The sequence below is a fragment of the Sceloporus occidentalis genome, unplaced genomic scaffold (genome assembly GCF_023333645.1).
Source record: "Sceloporus occidentalis isolate IW3139 unplaced genomic scaffold, rSceOcc1.0.p SCAF_3, whole genome shotgun sequence".
NCBI lineage: Eukaryota > Metazoa > Chordata > Lepidosauria > Squamata > Phrynosomatidae > Sceloporus > Sceloporus occidentalis.
In genome coordinates this window covers 104,563,608-104,585,289 of record NW_028316983.1, presented here as the reverse complement: position 1 = coordinate 104,585,289, position 21,682 = coordinate 104,563,608, and the positions used below count along the sequence as shown (strand labels likewise).

The following is a 21,682-nucleotide window of genomic DNA, read 5'->3' as shown; positions in this document are numbered from 1 at the left end:
AAATCCTAGTCTCCAGAGCCATAATCCATTGCTCATGCCACTATGCCACACTGGCTCTAGGAAGCTTGTACATACACTAATTAACTGTATACTTTAGAGGAACAGTGTGTGTTTCTGCATGGGGTAATGGCCCAGATTCTAGGCCCAGATTTTGTCTCAACTATTTCTTTGTTACATTTATATGGCACTTTTCCTCCAACGAGTCTAAACATATGCTTCCCATCCCTAATTTTATTGACACAACAACCCTGTGGGACGGGTTAGGCTGAGAGATAATGACTGGTCCTAAGAGCTTCATGGCCGAGTGGAAGTTTGTGATTCTGTTTCCTTAGTCCTATACCTTTATGAAACTACCTAGCATAGCTGATAGATAGTGATCATCCCATTTTTTATTCCCACTTCTTCCTGTAATCTGTGTCTTTGGTGGGAGCATAATTAGTGGATGAAATATCCTACTTTTACTATAACATTAACAATGCAATTATTTTTCTTTTGTAGATCTCAAACAGCATTTGTAGTTTGGGAAGAACCAAAACCCAAGATTTCTAACACAGTCAATGGGATTTACTGTGAAAGAAACGCTTGTAGAATTACAGTCCTTCAGTTTGTAGCATCAAAAGAGGAACTGGATTGTATTTCTTTTAGACAAGCTAATAAAGCCTCTATAGTAGCTTGAATCTGTCTTGATAGTTAAATGGTATATACAATCATATATTTCAGAGTAAAAAAATAACATTCGATTATAACAATTACATCATAAAAAAGGCATCAATTTTTCTCACTCTAGTTTTAACATCTGTGGATTACGCAATGTCTGTGGAAATGTCTATCATATATATCAGATATGCACATTTACTCCAGATCATGCTATGTATTTCTATCATGATTCATACTTTGATCTGTGATCCTTGAATCTATCTTTAAACCAGATTTTAGACAATATTCTGCACAGCATTCTGTTTTGAACACAAAGTCAGGATACTATTAGCCACTGCAGAAGTAAAATTTCTGACAATCTCTTTTTGGGGGATACAGGTTGTAAAACAGCAGGTGCCGTTCTCATTTCCCCACCAAAGAAACATTCATTTTATGATCTTCCAATACCTACAAGCAGAACTATTAAAAATGCCAGGTTGCCACACAGATATATTAGCAGTAGTAATAGTTCGTTTTTCACCTACAAAAGAAAAACACATAGACATATGCATAAATGTTTGTTTTGCTCAGCAGTTGTCTCTACTAACAGTTATATAAATTCCCAGCTCACCAGCAGGGAAAGGAAAAGATACTAAGAGAAAGCTGAAAACTAATAACCTGGAAAAACATTCCAAAATGTCACATTTCCCTGCAAAAGGCAATGAGAACAATAAGCTTTTAGTTCACAGTAATCTAGCTGAACTGCCCTGTGGTGCCAAAGAAGAAATAGCTAAGATGCTCTCCATGATACATGTATAAGAAGCATGAGAGCTGCTGCAGTCACTCCTGGTTATATTATTTACAGATAATCCCTCATCATCCAGTATGGCATCACAACACAATGCCACACCTTCATCATTATATAGGTTACCTTCTAACCTACTAAACACTTTTAAAAGGCCAGCACACCTCCCTGGTGAAAAGATAACAGACCTAGAAAAAGACTGCTGCCTCCCACCTGAAACTCAGGGGTAGTACAGACCACCCTTTTCAGGGCAGTCTATGGGCTCCCATTTTTGGTCCACAGCACTGCCGTAGCAACCAAACCACCCGGCAACACTGCAGACCAAAAAAGGAGCAGCCCTTATGACGTCTCTCCCTTTGTGTGATGTGTGGGCACTGTGATGCCCACATGTCATGTACACGCCCCCCAATGTGGACAAGGCAGCGCTGTAATGGAACTGCCTGAACGTAGTAGGGCTCACAACCATGTGGATGGTGTGCGGTCCTGAGCCCTACTATCGCCGCCAGGACATGTGTACCGTGCCTGAGATATAGGACACTTTACCGTGCAACTGGAGGGTGCTTATTGCGTCTTACCAGCAGCGTGAAAAGGAGCTCCATTTCAGAGCTCCTTTTGGCCATGCACATCATTGGTGCAGCAACCAAATGGCCACACCAGCGATACAGAGGAGAAAGGGGCCGCTCCTTTCTCCTCTTTAGCGCCGGGGTGTCTGGGGGCATGAAACCCCAAGGACACCCCTTTTCCAGGCCGTCCATTTTGTCACTTCTCCGTGGCCCGGAAAAATACTGGATTGGGGCCACAGGGTTGCCGGTAAGGCTGCCCTGGCCCCAATTCAGCGCAAAAAGGGGCAGCACAGACCCAGCCCTTTGGGGCAGTCTGTACAGCCCCAGAGAGACACACAGAGAGACAGTAAAGGGAGGGAACTTGGCAATGGCCATACTCACTTGGCTATGTTGTATATAATGTGCAGACAGACATATTAAATGTAACCCCACCAAAAGATAAGCATTAGACCCCTGAAGTGTAGACTGTCAATGGGAATTCGAATTTAAGCTTGGAGTGGAAGAACAATGACTTCCAGTAGTAGGGCTATTCCATCCGGAAACCTCTCATACAAGTCCATACAACTGCAGCAACAAAAAGATTTACCTTTGGTTGTGGATCTTCATAGATTTCTGGAGAAAGTAAAAGACAAAACAAAAATTAACAAAATGAATTCCAACGTTACTTCTTGTCTTTGTTAAAAACACAAGCTTTTTGTGGATTCCAATCAAGCATTACCTTTCTTTTTCAACCAAAGATTTACATCCAGCATGATGGCTAGTAAGGCCTCCCAGCCCACAAAGCCTCCCATTGTTTTGACCATCCACTGGCTAGAAGTGTTGCTGAGCATTTGCAGTCCCAGAAATATGGCAGAAACTAAAGAGGAAAGAAAGACCAGTCATGGCAAACCCTCAGCATTTGGATGACAAATTATTTCATGGCCCTACACTCACCCACACATCACTCCCTTCTATAGAATAACAGGCTGCTAGGAATTTGAGCTGATTAAAAAAAAAACAACCCAAAAACTGGTGATAATTTCAAACATCCAGTCACCCACCTGTTTCTGGAGTACTTCTACTGACCCAATTCACCATGAAATTCTAGATAGAAGATTGAGATTTCTTTACTATAAATGTATAGGAAGGTTTATTATGTTGCAGTTTCCCATAAAGCAGTGGTTGGGAAACCTTTGGCTCTACTGATATTTTAGACTAGAACTCCTATACACCTCAGCCAGTATGGCAAATGATTTGTTTGTTTATTGATGTGATTTATATCTTGCCTTCCACCTTATGCCTTCCTCCATAACCTATGGCATCATGGAAACTCTAGTCCAAACATCTAGCAGGCCAATGGTTCTCCACTACTCCAATAAAGAATTCTGGGAATTTTAGTTGGAAATAGTAGTGGGAATTTGCTAATAGTGATCCTTTCCCAGTCCACAGCATTGTAACTTACTGGATAATGGAGAAGAAATTATTGTTAGACAATATTGGTATGCCTTGTCTGATTTCTATAAACATTGTCTAGAATCCTTTCAGTTTTTTGTTACCGAACAAATATGAGCCACCTGTGTTTGGGTTTCTGTGGGCAGTGCAAGCTAGGAATATCTTCTTTCAAAACAAAAACTTAGCTCCTTGTAAACTGATTCTGTACTTGGAGGCAAGCCACCTTGAGTCCTTCGTATGTATATTAGTTGCTTGTTGTATTCCAAGTTTCTACCTATCACTGGAGTTTCTAAGCATATGTGCTAAGGATCAGGGTGTTGACATTCCACAGCAGCTATCTGGTTGATGTTGTTGTGGATTATATCCCATTCTCTGGCACATCATTACAGTCGTGTAAATTTTAAGACTACATTGCTCAATGCGTATTGAGCATTAAACCTTTAAGTTGAAATAGAAATATTCATCTACTTACCTGCCAAAACTTTGATGACTAATGCATTTAGCATGTGAAACCAATTAAAAACAAACCTCCTGTTGGTGCAATGCAAAACACTGTGTTAGATAACTTTGTTCTCCAAGGTGTAAACATTCATTGGTTGCAGAGCTACAGCGTCATGCCTACTCTTTCCACCATATTCTATTTGTAATGGAGCAGATTTTAAATAAACACACTTGGTTCCACTAAACCAGGAGTGCACATGTTTGTTTGTTTTTTGCTCTGAGTATTACATCCACAGTCCAGTGGGGGAGGCAAGAGCTGCACATGCATATTCATGCTTCCATACATGCATGCAAACCTCTCTGTTCACTTCAATTTCCATAGGGATTGTGTTTTACTCACTGCTAGCAGTAGTTGGTAAAGAACAATTCAGAGTCAAAGTGGACATTTTTTATTTTATTTGTCATAGCACATGTTTCCTTACCTATGTACTGTATTTTGTGATTTCTAAGTGGAAGGGAAATACGGGCTTAATTTGCAAATATGATTGAAGTGTGCATGTCTGAGGAAATCCTATTGTGGGAGGGGAAATGTGTCACAGCAGGGAATACAAATTCAATGTAATATTTAGTTTGACCCTTAAAAGCCAGAGAACTCCCCCCCCCCAATACACACAGTTCAAGTAGGGTGTGAGGAAAAGTAGGTGGGATCCTGAAATCCCCACAGACCATGCAGACAAGGACCAAGGACTGCCACATATAGCTACAGGACTACAAGTTATGCAACTCCTGTACTATTTGGTAAATAAAGATTCCTCCTTCTGTGGCCACATCTAGGGCTGCAAATGACCAGGGCTTGGCTAAGGTACTTTCTAAGACAATGGCCATGATGGCTGATTCTGGGATCTGAACTCTATAAAAAAAGTCATTTATTCAAGCTCTGCAAGTGACATAACAGCACACTATGGAATCACCATGTTCAGAGACAATATGCCACACTGAATATTGTTTACTGGTGGTCAGTTACAGGGAAAGGCTGTAATCTTTGTGCCATCTCTGTAGGCTTTCTAAAGGTTTTAAATGTTGGCTACTGTAGGGAACAGGATGCTAGACTAGAGGAGCCTCTGATCTAATCCAGGAGTCCTGTCGTGTGTGTGTGCGTATGTGTGTGTATACACCAGTGTATTTACTTCACAATCCCATATTAGCAAATTAATAATAATAATAATAATAATAATATTTATACCCCACCTCTCCACTAAGATTGAGGTGGCTTAATCACTTTTATAGAATTTGTTTTTCTATAAGTCTGTTCATCTGTAAACAGATTTAGGTTACCTTCCAAGTACAGCTCACATAATCCCTGCCTATAAAGGCTGACATTGATGGGATTTACAGTTCAAAAGTCTGGAGGAGATCAGAGGAGATTATCCATATCCCAGAGATTCGATGAATGAAGTCTCACACAGATGCTATGAAGGCATCTGGAAAGTCTCCACAGTTGGTGGCCATAGCAGCAGGTTAGGTAAAAGCCCCCAGAATGACATTTGAGTAAAAGGTATAGGGACAATTCAAGAGAAAGAGTATGCTTGACACCTTCTGCTACCCTTTTTTGTGTATACATATAAAGAGACCACAAAGAACTGTGTGATAATATTCACTCACCTACCCCATGGGATGTTGTACAAATTCTGCAAGTAACCTTTACTGGGCGCTCCACTAGTACTCCTATACCTAGTCTCCCCTGAGAGCTGTGATCCCTATCTTATTAATAATTGCCTAATTCACAAAATGCTGAAGTGGTTGTGGCTACGCAGTGGTTGAATGAATTGCACTTTCCATATAATCAGAGACTCATGATTCTCTTGTGCTATCTCACACATCCTAGGGCTGGGCTCCAGTGTCATAAACTGGTTCCAGGTCTTAATAAGTCTTACCTATGAGCTATAATCAGTGCCTGTGTGAGTACAACCCATATTTTATGATGTAGCTCAACACTGCACTCTAGAGTGTCTTGTAAGTTACCACCCAGTGTGTCTTGCAAATCAGTGATGATCACTTTCAGACTGCAGTTTTCCACACACTTATCTGGAAGTAAGCCTCACTAAACCAAATAGGTCTTATTTCTGAACAGATCTCTACTTTACCAATCTCTAATGGACAAAATATTTTGTATACCTTGTAGCCTGATTATTTATATATAAACAGTAAACTGAAATAAATAAACAAAATGATCAAGCACTTCAGATATATGTCTCAGTTTAGAGACTACAATAGGCGGTTAAAAGATGCCTAAAGAAAGAAAAAACAAAGGAAAGAAAGAAAGACAAAAAGAAGGGAGGGAAAGAAGACAGCTTCTGTATTAGCTGTCATGGCCATGAAGCAAAATACAACAAAATCTACATAACAGCTATACCTTTCTTGGCCCAACTAAAAAAACACAAAATAAATCATGCAAGAGTTGAAGCTCCACCAGGTCCTTCTTTAGGCAAAGGTGTAAATAATCATATGGGAGAAGAAAAAATATTAGAGTCATAGGCTTACATTTTATCTTAAGATATTACTTCTGTTGTCTTAAGATGGTCTGGGATCTGGTATCTTGACCCAATAAAAGTATTGCTGCTTTGTGGGTTTTCTTATATTTCATTGCGTGGCCAACACAGCTGCCCCTGAATATGTTTCCTGGATTTCAAGATATCAAATTTAGCCACAACAAGTGAATCCTAAGCAAGAGGGAGCCAAAAGATAGGGAATTAATTCTTTGAGTTTCTACCTCCAACAAAGGTAAAACTCTTTCATTTGGAATACATTTTGCATAGTTTACCTATACAATACCTACAGGTTTCTACAAATGTAACAGTACAGAGAGTTCTTGGGAAATTCAATGTTCCCTGCTTAAGAAATGGGGCAGTAGCCTCCACAAGCCAGAGATACCTTGGATCTCAAGAGGAGCTACATTTTTGTTGATAGTGGAGTTGAAATTTGATTATGTCGACTTTACTTATCTTTGTTTCTCAGAACCCTCTTGGCCAAAAAAGGGAGGGACTGGCCTCTGCCTACATTGATATCCCTCTAGACCAGTGGTTCCCAAACTTTTGTCCTCCAGATGTTTTGGACGTCAGCTCCCACAATTCCTGACTGTTGGTCAAACTGGCTAGGGCTTCTGTGACATGAAGTTCAAAACACCTGGAGGACCAAAGTTTTGGAATTCCTACTCTAGACCATCTTAAGACAAAATTTAGGTAATTCTAACATGATAATTTTTTCTTCTCCCGTATGATTTTTAACACCTTTGCCAGATGAAGAAGCCAGTGGAGCTTTGAAAGCTTGCATGATGTCCTTTGTACTTAGTTGGCAGAAGAAAGGTATCACTGTTTTATGGATTTTGTTGTATTTTGCTGCACGGCCCATACAGCTACACCTAAATATGTCTTCTGTATCTTGTTATTGATTAGAATAGAATATTTCTGTAGGGCCCTTTCACACTACACAATTATAGAACTACATTGTACTTTAACTGGCTTGGGTCCATTCAATGAAATCCTGGGATTTGCAGTTTAAAGGAGGAGAAGTTAGAATTCCCATCCACAATGTTCATCTAGTGCCTCATCAACTATAGTCCCCAGGATTCCACAGGATGCACCCATGGTAGTAAAACTGGAATCATGGTGCTATAATAGTGCAATGTGAAAAGGCCCTAATTTAAGCAACATTTCTTAGCAACACAGTAAATATACAATATATTCTACTAAAATAACTGGATTTACTGACCTATTATTTGTAAGAGAAGGTCGCAAAAATGCTATCACTGGTTGAAAGAATGAAAGGACCATGACAATGCATCCAATAACAGCATGGGCTCCTGCATTCTGTGGAAGATAAAAATTTGTAATTTACATTTGGTTAATACAACTAGTATAGCCACTTCTTTAAAAATATGTTATTTTACATGCATATAGACCACATCCCAATTCTTTTTGTGCATAATATAGTAAAGGTGACAAAGAAAAGCAGTAAACAGAGTGAAAGCTAAAGCAAGTGGTATATTTCTTTTTCTTTAATACTGAAACAATCTTATTTTCCCCCTCCTCACAAATGGGCTCCTCCAGAGAAGGGAAATGTGTCAGGGGGCTGTAGCATTTGTTGATGTAGGGTTGTTGTTTTTTTGGAGAGGAGGTTAAATATCCAAATGACGTTTCTACTGTCTCAAAGTATTTTCATGCAATTCCCAGCAACAGCTGCAATATTTTATTCCCACCTTTGAGTGGGTTTCTTCTGAATTTTGCGGCATATCAGGGGGAAAGTATTTTTCTCCTCTTTTCTGTTAATACAGCTTTGCAAGCTTGCATGATAAAACTATGTACATATGCATATTTCTTTTTTAAGCATTATGAATAATAAATAAATCTCTTATTTATTTAAATACATATTATGAATAATAATATTTCAACATATTTAAAAAAAATACTGATTGTTAAGGTTGCTGAGGTAGCCCAAACATCCAAATTATTGTGGATTCTAAAGGGTCAGCCAACTGAAGATTTTTTTCAGGGATTAGAAACTGTTTATGGTTTTTTTAAGCAATAAGAAATCTGACTATGCAATAATTTGTCGTTATAATTTTTATTAATTTTAGAAGGATTATTTAGCTGGATCTGTAATGGTAAAATAATATTTTTTATTATTTTATTATTCCCCCCCCCCCCCGCCCCGATTACAGTTGGGATTGGGGAGTCAGAGCCCTTTTGTGTACTATGTCTTTCGTCTTCTTTTCTCTATTTTCTCCATCTTTTTATTTTCTGATTATATATTACTTTGATTTTAAACTGGATTGTGCATGTTTTAAAATTAATTTTAAAAGAGAAAGAAAAAAGGGAGGCTGCTGTCTAGATATTTATATTTATTGAACAGCAAATAGGCCGCACTTAACAAGTCTAAACCATATTTACATCCAAATAAATGTTTATTTTTATGCATTTAATTTTATATTTCTATCCTGTCTTTTCTGTAGTGAGCTCCAGGCAGGAAATGTTACTTTCCTTCCTCTCATGTTATCCTCACAACGATGTTGGTAAAGCTTTATGTGTTTGTATGTGAAAGACTGCTGGGGGAGGGATTGGCTCAATGTCCCCCCGCCCATGAGTTTCATGGCTTAGTAAAGACTATAACCCAGATATCCTAAGTACCAGTCCAGTTCTTGTTGTGTGCCTTCTAGTTGTTTCTGATTTATGGTGACCCAAAGGCAAACCTATCATGGGGTTTTCTTTGTAACATTTGTCCAGAGAGGGTTTGCCATTGCCTTCCTCTGAGAGAGTGTGACTTCCAAATGCTGATCAGACAATGGGTTTCCATGGCTGAGAAGGGATTTAAATCTGATCGCCAGGGTCATGGTCCAACACTCAAACCCCTATACCACATTGGCTGTCAGGTATGTACTCCATACATTGTACCATACTGGCTCATGTGAGCCATACTAGCTCACAAGAATTAAACTGTGATTTTTTTTTAATGGGATCATCAACTGACAATCCTAGGGCCACATATGACAACCTAGAGGTTCAGTGTGGGATCCTAGTTGACAGACCAGAAGAATGTGGGATAGGAAGCGGTCACTTAGAGTGTGGGTATGGGTACACAATGGCTATGGGTGCATGATGCCCAGCAGTCCATTTTGAGAAGGGATGGTACTTTGGTCCCTATTCCTACATCACATTTTTAAAGCAATCTTCTATTAAAATTGTTTTGACCGGCACCTTACAAGTTTTTGTAAATAAATAAATAAAAGGTCTAACTTACGTCACTCCATCCTTTTACTGCTACAAAGATCAGTATGAAAGCAATTGATGTTGCCACCACAGTTAGCAACATGAAGAACAAGTGTATCTAAATGAAAAGAAAGTTAGCACTTTAATTTGATTATAATAAAATGTTTTTGTCTGGCTCAACTACTACTTTTCTATATGAAAAATATTTTAATAATAGCTCTAAAAAAAATAACATATTTTTATTTGAACAAAATAATGCCTCTGAATCTTCTCATGTTCCAGTCTGCTTTATATTCCAATTGCATTGTCCCATGCAGTCTTTCTCAATAACCTTTGGAAAGATTCTTTCTTTAAAGGCAGTGATTTACTATTACGACTGGCAAGAAGAAATTTACATAATTCTCTGTGAGACTGGCAAAGACCAATATATTTCATTAAGTAATTGTTATAAATACACACAAATCTAGACTAAAAGAAAAAGGGCTAACTGATATAGATATTACTTATTTTTTCCTAAAACAAATGCGAAAACTCATATATGCTAGAAACAGAAAGGATACTATACTTATCTCATGCTTCACTTGGCACAGAATGGCTACTGGAGCAATAACAGTTTGCAAAGCAGATGAAACTAAAATTCCTTACTTCGAAACAAGTTCGACTGAACTCAAAAGATATGTATAAGATCATAATGCAAAACATAAAGTAGACAAGGAAAAACACCGCCAGAGGTCAATGTCAAGTCATTATTTTCTTATATTCTTATATTGTTTTGATACAATATATAACAATACGTAGCACTACAAATGAGAGCTCTTGCAACCTAGGTGATTATCATGCTAGTTAGTTGTTTCAGGTTTTTCCATTTGAAAACCACTTCTCCTGTACTCAGAAAGGTAGTGGAATGGGAAGGCATTTCTTCACATCAGTGGCATTCCTATGTTTTCTTTCTCACACTTGAAGTGTGACAATACCATTTACATCACTTTTTCTGCTCCTCGGTCTGCTCTACGATTGGTGGTTTAAACAAAAACGATTCACAGGTGGCCAAATCGGTGGATTGCCAGTCAGCCAATAGGAAGGGTCCACTGTATTTACTTCTTATTTTTTCCTGAACCATGTGGTTTTTCTGGGCAATAATTCTATGTAGGATGACATCAGTATTGTACTATTGCACCACACTTGTTTAAATATATATATTTAAAAAACATGCCAGAGAACAGAGAGGAAACATGCAGCAGTTCTCTTAGAAACTCTTAGGTCCAACCACTGGAGGAAGACTGGGGTTTCCCTGCTCAAGGAATCCCCAAGGGAGGAACAATAAATCACACACACACAGGATTCACTATGCTGTCATTATCGCAACAAAGTGGAATGATACATTCACACCCAAAGTGGTTACTAAACCACAACAGGATAGGAGGTCATTAAGCAGATTATTTCACGTGAGAAAATAATAGATTTCCAAATGGCCCAACAACAGTACAGCAAGGTACAGCACCAGGAGAGATGTAGTATTGTACAATAAACTCCAGGCAAAGACAGGACTGATTCAATGAAATAACAGTGTAATGTGCTAAGTTCCATCGTGTTGAAATGTGAGGTCCCGAAGATGGATTCAGGAAAACTTTCACTCCAGAACTGGGTCAGCAATTTGTGACACTCTAGATGTTTTTGAACTGTAATTCCCTCATAATACTTCATCAATCACTATCCTAGTTAGGGCTCATGGGAGTTGCAGTTCAATAACCCTGGAGGGTCAGAATTTGTCCTCTCTGGACTACAATAAATTAGACACACCAGTCTTGTCATCAGCAGCAATGCCTGTTTGGAAAGGTACATAATAGACTACAGCAGTTGTAACTGAACTCTTATTCCAAAATAAATGGCAGGTGTGTTCACATTTCCATTAAGGAAATTGTCTAGTAAACATAGGCACAATCCAGATCAGCACTTTGCACTGGCCTGGCCACGTACTAAGGTTACGCTAGGGTGGAGCGACCACACACCCCACAACCCTATTATGTGGCGGCGGCATAATAATGGTGGTGCCCTGTATACGTGGGCGCCTCCATTGTTACGTAAGTGCCACGCGGCATCCGCACATTGCTGCCCGGCACTTACATCACCACTGCACCAGTGGCGCACTTGTTACGCCACCCCTGCGGCTTTAAAAGAACCCGCTTTTCACAGGTTCTTTTTCCGCTGGAGGGAAGCCGTGTGGTTTGGTGGCTGCGGCTTCCCTCCGGAGAAAAAACAGGTGCCGGCAGACCGCTGTTTTTTGGCAGTCTGTACTGTGCCATAGACAATATATATTCTTTGCAGTTCAAAAGCTTACCGTTATCTATGAACATCCATACCTGAAACCAAATATCTTTACCCAGAAGAGTTTTTTTGATGGACTTCTTCAGGTACCTGGCAAATATCATTCCTACACTGCCTGTAGTCATCCAAGCAATCAGCATAAGAGCACCTTACAAAAACAAATCATAGGCATGAGAGGCGATGCCTTAAAACAAACAGTATTTCCAGCATTAATTTAATATATCTCAGGATACTACTTAAAATACATGGTTTTTCTAAGTCAAAGGAATGTAACAAAGAATAGCAGGTGCATCTATTCCTCAGAGTAAATATGCATTTGACTAGAATCCTTACCATTTCTCTACTACACTGGTGTGCATGTGTACATACATCTTAAGGTACACATGTGCATGTACATGAAGGAAGAGTTAAAGTGATTGTTAATCACTCAACAAGAAGCTTGGTTTCATAGTGAGCTAGAAAAAAGAGTGAGCCTGATTACCTGCGCAAAATAACCAGTTTACAATGGTGCTTAAAAACCTGTTGAAAAACCTGTAATTTCCTTTTCTCCTGCAAACAACTTGTCATTCTTACTGTTTTGAAATGAGAACACAGGTAAAAGAACTAGAAACATGAGCTCAACATCTGTGGTTAGTGACTGAAGTCTGCAAAGGAATTGAACCCTAAGGAAGTGGGCGTGTAAGACTGATCTCCCAGCCAAATACAGATAGGCCTTGACTGGCAGGTATGTGACAGGCAGGAGCATGCAACATCGGAACAGTGTGCCATGAGAACTGGAGGCAAAACTAAAGCTATTCAACAGGGCCTAGGAAAGAGGCCGGAACAAAATGGGAAGTAGGGAGTTATTTTGCTTTTCTGTTTAATACATAGTAAATGAGAGCCAGTGTAGTGCACTGGACTATGACTTTGGAGACCAGGGTTCGAATCCCTGCTCGGCCATGGAATCCCACTGGGAGACCCTGGGCAAGTTATATTCCGTCAGCTTCAGAGGAAGGCAAAGACAAACCGCCTCTGAACACATCTTGTCAAGAAAGGCCCATGATGTCATCATACATTGGAAACTACTTTAAGGCATACAACAGCAAACAACGTAAATAAATAATAAATTATACAAATCCTAATTGTATAATATGCAGTTATGATTTACATATTTACTTATTTGATTTACATCAAATTTATATTTAATTTCTCTCAAATATAAATACCTGGCCATGATTTGAATTATTTCAAATATAAATACACCAGATCATGTATGTACCATCACTGGTAGAGTTTCATTTTTTCTTTCATTACTGAGTCAGTCATGGGTCAGATTGTGTTGTCTTCTGCTGCTTCCAGCCCTACTGATTCTTTCCCTTCCTTTCTTTATCCAGTCCTTCTGCCTCTGCTTCTGCCTTATATAATCCATTTGTTGGTTCTGTTTGTTGTTTCACAAAGGAAAGAGACAATTTGGATCCTAAGAAAAGTTATTTTATCACTGCTAATGGAGTTTTAATTTTATTGTCCTTTGTCTCAGTTCCCACGTGGCCTTTGCCTGAATTGAGATCCCTCCAAACCAAATGAATGACAACAGAAAACAACATCTGTGGTCCTTGATGAAGCAAGGTATGAATCATGATATTTATATTTGATCATTGTATAAACAGAAGTGGTTGGGAATATAATTAGTATAGCAAAGATGGGGTATTTATAGGAAGAATGTACATTGGGTAGACTTTATAACAATTATAATAATGAAGAATCTTAAGCTAGAATTGATAACAACAACAAAAATGAGAAGGAAGGAAGATAATTTCATAGAATTTATTAATTTATCACTGAATGTGACCAAAATATGAATAAGCTTAACAAGATACGTATGGGTAAACAAGTTAATGTTACTACTGTGGATTGTCAGTGAATCTTTTGTGTTGTTGTGTTATGTGTTGTTGCTTGTATATTTTGTCTGTGTTTTAAAGATGTAATGAAAAGTAACAGTATATGTAAAGAATTGAAGATTTGTTGAGTGAATGAAAAAAATTAAAAAAGAAAAAACATCTGATGCAAAAGGTAGGCTGGTGAGTCTAACATTATCTCTTTTGTTCTCCTGTATGCTTTTTAACCTTTTGCTTGATCAAGAATGCAGTGTATTGTTGAAAGCTTGCTTGATGTAATTTATGCATTTTGCTTGGCCAATAAAGGTATCATTCTTTTGTGAATTTTGGATTTTGTTGTTATTTTCCTTCGTGGCCAACATGACTGCCCCTGAATATATAACATTTAAAAGGGGTGTGTGTGTGTGTGGAAAGAGCAACTCAGGTACCAGTTCCTGACATTACAAAATTGGCTTTCGAAAAATAAAAATTTTAACTTGCAGGATCTGGGACAATTTCATTTTTATTCCACTTCAAATTAATAGCCCCCTCAAAAGGACACCAAAACCTTTGTGACTGTAAACTATCAATAGGTGTAACATTGGTGTAGCTGACCAAGGAAAATCCTTGAAGGAAGGGAACAGAAGAACATGTGAACCAAAAACAGTCTGTCTTCACACACAATCTGGACTCACTTCAATCTGTGGAAGCCATTCATGAGACCAAGGCCAACTTGCAAGCCTCCCATACTGAGACTACAAACACTAAAGTGGAAAGATGGAATTGCGTGAATCAACTCATAGTTGGTGACTTACCATGAGCCTTAATAATCAAAGGTGTAGAAGCAGTGCCCCCTAGTGATTGGAAGCTTGAAATGTTCACCTTCTGATCAGTGATGAAAGGTCTCCTGGTATGCTTCAGTATCTGACCTTGAAAGATATATATTTTTTAAAAAAACAAGACTAAGTTGTTATTAAAACAGTGCCTTCCAACAATAAGAGCCTTATTGCATGAGAAAAGAAATCTGAAATGGGGTAGGAGAGCAGCGGCTTTCTCCATGCTTCTCCACATGATGTCGTATCATTTCCATTCTCTTTCTGAGGAAGATGGTCGTAAACGTGTGTCTTTTGTCCTGCTGGAAAATCCCGTTTGATAAAAGGCATGCTTTTTTTACTGTCTCCCTCAGGAAATAGAACAGAAATGCTACGATATCATGCGGAGAGGCACAGAGATTTCTTTTCTCATATGATACGGCTATGAAAGATGGAGATGTACCACAGAGAATACATATCCACCTTAAGTCCACTATGTATTTATAGCAAAAGAGAAAAAGTTGGGTAGGAAAGGAAATGTTAGCAGATATGTCTTGTCAAGCAAAGGTAAAAATATCTGCATCAGAACAAAGCCCCATTTTACCAAAATCTTTAGAGGTAAAACTAATCACCATATTAAGTATGGAGAATGCAGCCAAACTTTTTTATATATACTTACGGGTGAGCTTGTGGGATCCCAATCTGTTTTGGGATCAATTCATACTCTGTGCTGTTTAACCCTCACTCCCCAGCTCTTTACTCCCCTGAATTGATCTCAGAGGACCAATATAGTGAGGAAAGCAACTGTAGAAGGGAAGGTTTGAAATCCCACACTCAAATACAATGGTCAAAAGTGTGATAAGGGCCCCTCACATGTTCCTCGGGGCTCAAATCTACCTCCAATACTGTTTAACATGCACATGAAATTGCTGAAATTGCTGGTAGGGATTGGACAGAGTTTTGGGGTTCAGTGTCACCAGTACACCAGTGATACTCAGCAATACCTCTCCTTTCCTTCCAGTTCCAAGGAAGCTATTTTGGAATTAGGCCTATGTCTGATGTCAAAATTGGATTGGATGAGGGTCAATAAACTGAAGCTGAATCCAGAAAACACAGAGGTGCTTCTGGTTGGTTTTGAAGGGGAGATCTGAGAACAGGAATTCATCCTGTGCTGGATGCCTAAAAATGCAGTTTCACAGTTTGGGTACTTCTGAATTTAGCCGTCAGGCTGGAGGCCTAGGTTTCTGCAGTGGCCAGGAGTACCTTTGCACAATTAAAACTTGCGCACCAGCCATGCAAGGTCCTGCAGATCACCGTAATACACATAATGAGGCCTTTGGAAACTGTTCAGAAACTTCAGTGGATCCAAAATGCTGCAGCCAGACTGTTGAATGGGCCCAGTTAAAGGAAAAATGCAAATCCTGTGTTGCAAAAGCTTTGCTGGCTAAAGGTCTGCTTGTAGGCACAATTCAAAGTGCTGGTTATTACCCCCACAGCCCTGTATGGCTTGGGTCCAGCCTGTTTGAAAGGCCCTATATCCCTACATGAGTATGCCTGGGTTGGTAAGATTCCTACACGTTCTCAGTCACACCACTTTCACAGGCATGTTTGGTGCTGATACCATACCTTCCGACTGTACTGATTTGGCAGGAACAGTCTTGATTAATCCTTAGTCATTCTACTTTTGGGGCTGCTTTTAAAATATCCCAGTTCTCTCTCCTCTCCCCACTGTCCCCCTTTTGTCCTCAGGTTACTTCATTTGCTGCAGACAGTTCAAAGTGCAAAAGGAATTTGCACTCAATTAACTCAGCAGGAGGCAGAGGAGGGGGCAGAACCTTGCAAAAACAAAACTCAGGCAAAAACAAAAGATGTCAAAAGATGAAGGTAATTGTTAAAAACATTCAGATGCCCAAGGTTCCCCACTCCTGTTCTAAGATGAACTCACCAGATGACGATGGTCCAAAAGCCAAAAATATGTAGTACAAATTGCCAGCATCTCTTGGCTGAGTTGATATAGCATTTCTTGAAATGAAAGAACACCTGATGATTCCATTGTTAAAGGATGTTGCTAGAACTTCCACTTCACCCTAGATACACAGCTGTTGTTATCTAAATTGCTAGGTTACTGAGATTGCACCCACAAAGCAATATACAATAGGGAAATTTTAATAGCTCACATTAACAACAGTGAGAGGACTCCAAGTAATTTCAAAGAGTCATGATCTCACCTATGTGTAACATATCAAAGAACTAGGACTCTAAGCCATGAGGTAACAGTTTGGCCAAGGTAATCCAGTGAGATTCCATGGCCAAGTGGGGATTCAGACACTTGTATCCAGAGTCCTAGTCCAACTCTCAAACCACCACAACACATCAGGACCTATAAGAGGGAGGTGCAGCTGGTACTTCCAGTCCGGGGCCCAGAGAAAAAAGGAGGGGCCTGTACATTTCTGATGCCCCCCTCCCTCAAAGAAGAAAACCTCACAGCTCCCTTTCATTGCATAATTTTACAAAGGTTAGCAAACATGTAGCTCTTCAGGCATTTTCTTGGCTTTTGACCTGGACCTATTTTTCAAACAGCTTCACCATGTGAAACAGGGTGTACAGTAGTCACTTAGGCTGAATCCACACTGCAGAAATAATGCAGTTTGACACTACTTTAGCAATAGCAAGCAAGCAAGTACATTTCTATACCGCTTATCAGTGCATTTAAGCACTCCAAGCGGTTTACAATGTGTAAGCTAATTGCCCCCGACAAGCTGGGTAGTCTGTGAATTGTAGGTTTTTTTAAAATGACTATCTTTATTGATATCACAAATGTCAAAACAACATCCTAAAAAGTAACTACTAAATAAAACAAACATTACAACATAAAGAAAAACAAACAAACAAAAAATGTCAAACATATGAATACAACATATTGCTATTACAGCTATTCAAAAACAGAATTTTCCCAGTAAAAACTCAAAACACTTATATGGTGACTTTCTTCCATGCAGACTTGTAGTGAATTGTAGTTTTGTGAGACATTTAGCTTTCTCTATCAGAGAGCTCTGGTACCACAACAAACTACAGTTCTCATAATTCCATAGCATTGAACCAAGGCAGTTAAAATGGTGTCAAACTGGATTATTTCTGCAGTGTGGATGCAGCCTTAAAACTTCTCAATTCTATTTTGTTGATTGTAGCTCACACTGAAAAAAGACACAATACCTGGTGCCAACCTGGCAGAAATGACTGACACAAATTATTCAGCAGGAGAGACCTTGGTCAGAAAAACATGTGTTTTATGTTTTGATGGACAATGTTATTGCAGGATTAACTGCAAGTTTTAATGCTGTAAAGAGTTGGCTGAAAAAAGTGATTTTTTTGTGGAAATATCCAATAATGTGTGAGTGAGCTAGAATCAGTATACTACTGACTTGCAATATTGAAAGATTTTGCAATAGAAATGTAACATTTACCATCAGTACATAAAGTCTTTACTTCTTTTGTCACATGCCCTAAGTTTTACCCTCGACTTATCCATGGGTCATATCAAAATCCATAGTTTTGGCCCCCAAACCTGCCCTCAACTTATACATGAAGTTGACTTATACACAAGTATATATATATATGGTAATCCAAGTATGAAAGTCACTACCCTCTTCTTCTCTTTGTCCATTCTGGGTAGGGCCAAAACACATAACTTTTAAACTCTATATAACATCTGTCATGCTTTAAAATATACTAGAAGCAAGAAGACATTTTTAAGTACCAGAGGTATAGGGGTAGGTCTAGTACGTCCAGTTGAGAAGGCATGTTGAACCTCTATATGATCTGTGGCATTTCTAACACAAATATAGATGTCATCATTCCCCTGGAAGAAATAAAAAACATCACCATAGTCCAGTCTCCAGAATATGTGTATCTTATCTTTATCCTCTTATTACTAGGTCATTGGGAAATGGCCTCCTGTGGGACATGGAGCCATGTTTTGGGACCCTCCTGAGCCTCTATTGGGCAGTTTGGGAGAGAGGGAGGAAATCACAAAATTTTGTTTTTGACTTCTGGTAAGTGTGATAGGGACTCCAAACATGCAGAAATTCCCTCTACGCCCCTTAGAAGACATTTTGGGGTGTTTTGGAACATTTTGGCCAAAAAAAGGTGTGTTCTTTAACTCTGAGGGACATGCAGCCCACAAGCCACATGTTGCCCACCTCTGATGGAAAAACTATTTTGCTAAACGAGGCTTTGGATTGAGCTGAATTATATGTTTGTTATGATCTAAGTTGTGTACTAGGTTGTACTAGTGCTTAGAAAGGTCTTCTTGGGAACAGTGGATGTAATGACATACTTCAGCCACCCAGAACACATCCATAATTCTGAGTACCAGAGCATTTTCTAACCACTACACAGTTATGCATGGCTTTTACATTCATTATACACGTTCTTCTGAAAGTAACCTTCCAAACTCTGTCATTAACCATGATGATCATAGGCCACCTTTGGCTTTATGTATTTAACAGGTATTTTGAATGTAAATTTTTAAAATAAAAAAATAAAGGAAACGTTTCAATGACTCACCATAATTGTGTCATCAGAAAAACCAATAGCTATATAGCCATCTGAAAGACCACTCATTTCAAATTTGAATGCAGGACCCTCTAATGCCTCAGATGACATGAAGTAACAGTTTGGATCCTTTGGACTGCACCCTGCAGGGTTACTGAAACAGAATTTCTCTGTACTACATCCTTCTTCTGTGGAGATCTGCAATGGAAACAAACCTATTCAAGTCACATACATGGATGCATTCATGATTCTTTATCTCTGGCACTTTATGCATTTGTTTCAGGATTCTTCAAATCACTTCTCTTACAGGATTCTTAGATTTTGTCACACAACAGCAAGCTTTAGGCAAGAACAGACTGGCATGAAAAGCCAGCTTCTAGCCAGTTTTGGGGCATGGCAGATACACGAGGTACGACACCATGATATTTTTTGAAAGGTGGTCCTCTGAACCTCACATCTACTGCACCAATAAATTTGATTTTGACATTATAGAAACCGCATGAAAGAGACCTTTGGATGGGCAAGTGGAACCCAAACCAAAAACGCAATGAGATGCAGAAATCAAACACTTACGGTTGCAAAGGGAGTAGTACTCTGTGAAAAACTGGGTAAAGTCTAGAAAAGACACAGAACACCACTAGTTATATAAAAATGGATATGGAAAATGAATTTTTCTTACAATCTTCTGGCTAAAAATCATGTGACTGAAGTGGGCTGTCTACATAGTCTCTTGTGAAGTTTGGAGTGTAGATCTTATTGGGAACTGTCAGTGTGAAGGGATGGGAAATGTGGTCATCCAGATATTACTGGTTGTATGATCCATCAGATCACACTATTAGCTATGACTTTATAGTTCATGGGAGCTTGGCCACAAGTTCCTTGCCCAGCAGTGCAACAGTGATTTCTTCACTTGTGGTACTTGGGAGCAGAACTATTTCCATGATTACTATGTTATAGCCAATTGTACCCCAGCTTCCTTATTTTTATGATATCCCTCCTTTACACCAAAGCAGGGGTGAGAATTCTGTGACCCTCCAGATGTTGGCTGATTGCATTTCCCAGAATTCCTCACCACTGATGATATAATGACTAGGAATGGTGAGGTTTACACTTTTTCCATTCCTGCTCCAAAGAGAGCTTCATTGTCTTCACAACAAGTGAGGTAGGTTAGATTTCTGGATAGGGTGTGTTGAGCAAGTGACTTGCCTAAGCCAATTAAAAATGTTTTTGGTATTAAGTGACTTCAGAATTTGATGTCTACCATCAAATCAAAGAAGGATAGCACTATTTACCTCTCCTAATGGGGATGTGTGATATTATGACCACAATTTTGCTACTAGAGATGAATGCTTAGCACATTTCTGTACTTCCTCATCTCAATAAGCTAAACAATAAGAAATCATTTTTACTTGCATCTGGCTACAGGGCTCATCAGCTTTTTTCACTATGAATTGATCTGTGCCACCAATGCAGGAGAAAATCGAGAGGTGCTCCCACTAGATTTATAAACTGTCCCAGTAAAGGCCAAGGGCAACATATGATTGTTCATCCCAATGCATATAATTTCAGTCTAAAAGCATTTTAATGCAATATGTGTTATGTACTATTACACATTTTTAATATTATAAAAAATTAGAGTATCATATTGAAACTTACAGAAACAGATGGTGTGTTGGAAGACACAAGAAGATGGCTTTGAACCTGAGCCCAAAATGTGGCAAAACTCTGTACGACTGTTGCTCTAGAGGGGAGGGGAAAGACCACTGAAATATAATTTTGGAAGTCATTGACCAAGCACAGCTAATAAATTCTTCCACAGTGTAATAATGTGACCTTGGTCTGGGGAATTTATCATGAGCTCAAATAGAGGAGCGGTGACTAGTCGTGTTTATTCAAAGGTAGCCAAGGTAATAGGTCAACAGAGACAAGTTTTATGAAAACTGACTAATGTTTATTATTCATACACACCTAAGACAAGCAAACTCCTATCTTGGCCCCTTTGATCTATGTTACAATAGTGTATGTGATGTGCATGTCTTGCAGCCATGGAGGACTTCTACGTCATCTCCCTTCAGACACTCTGTTATAGGGTCATAAGGAATGCCATGCACACATATGATTTTAAGGCTCCAATGCTGGTAACAACAGCAAAATGTAAAATATCAAGTTTGATTTATGTTTCTATATTTATATCAGACAATAGCATGCTAACAATTTACTATAGCCTAACAAAGGTCCAGTCCACACTGCAGAAATCATCCAGTTTGACCACTTTAACTGCCCTGGCTCAGTGCTAGGGAATACTGGGAATTGCAGTTTATTGTGGTACCAATGCTCTCTGACAAAGAAGGCTAAATGTTTGACAAAGCTACAGTTCTCAGAATTCCCTAGCATTGAGCCAAGGCAGTTAAAGTTGTCTCAAACTGGATTATTTCTGTAGTGTGTTTTGGACCTGAATCTTGATAAACTATTTTTCTGCAAAGTCGGTCATAATATAGTA

General features: G+C 39.0%; 1 protein-coding gene across 1 annotated transcript in view; it reads right to left on the bottom strand.

Moving 5' to 3' along the window:
• Positions 1 to 1,087: 1,087 nt before the first annotated feature.
• The window catches only part of LOC149316521 (ferric reductase 1-like), a 57,616-nt gene continuing 37,021 nt past the window's right edge, over positions 1,088 to 21,682 (bottom strand). Inside the window, exons 6-18 of the mRNA XM_089518720.1 lie at positions 20,839 to 20,923; positions 19,756 to 19,797; positions 19,195 to 19,380; positions 18,386 to 18,487; positions 16,574 to 16,715; positions 14,632 to 14,745; positions 11,999 to 12,111; positions 9,670 to 9,756; positions 7,645 to 7,742; positions 3,908 to 3,966; positions 2,723 to 2,860; positions 2,591 to 2,616; positions 1,088 to 1,177 (exon numbers count right to left, since the gene is read on the bottom strand). Coding sequence (XP_089374846.1) covers positions 1,088 to 1,177; positions 2,591 to 2,616; positions 2,723 to 2,860; positions 3,908 to 3,966; positions 7,645 to 7,742; positions 9,670 to 9,756; positions 11,999 to 12,111; positions 14,632 to 14,745; positions 16,574 to 16,715; positions 18,386 to 18,487; positions 19,195 to 19,380; positions 19,756 to 19,797; positions 20,839 to 20,923 — 1,282 coding nt within the window. The remainder of the gene's footprint in view (positions 1,178 to 2,590; positions 2,617 to 2,722; positions 2,861 to 3,907; positions 3,967 to 7,644; positions 7,743 to 9,669; positions 9,757 to 11,998; positions 12,112 to 14,631; positions 14,746 to 16,573; positions 16,716 to 18,385; positions 18,488 to 19,194; positions 19,381 to 19,755; positions 19,798 to 20,838; positions 20,924 to 21,682) is intronic.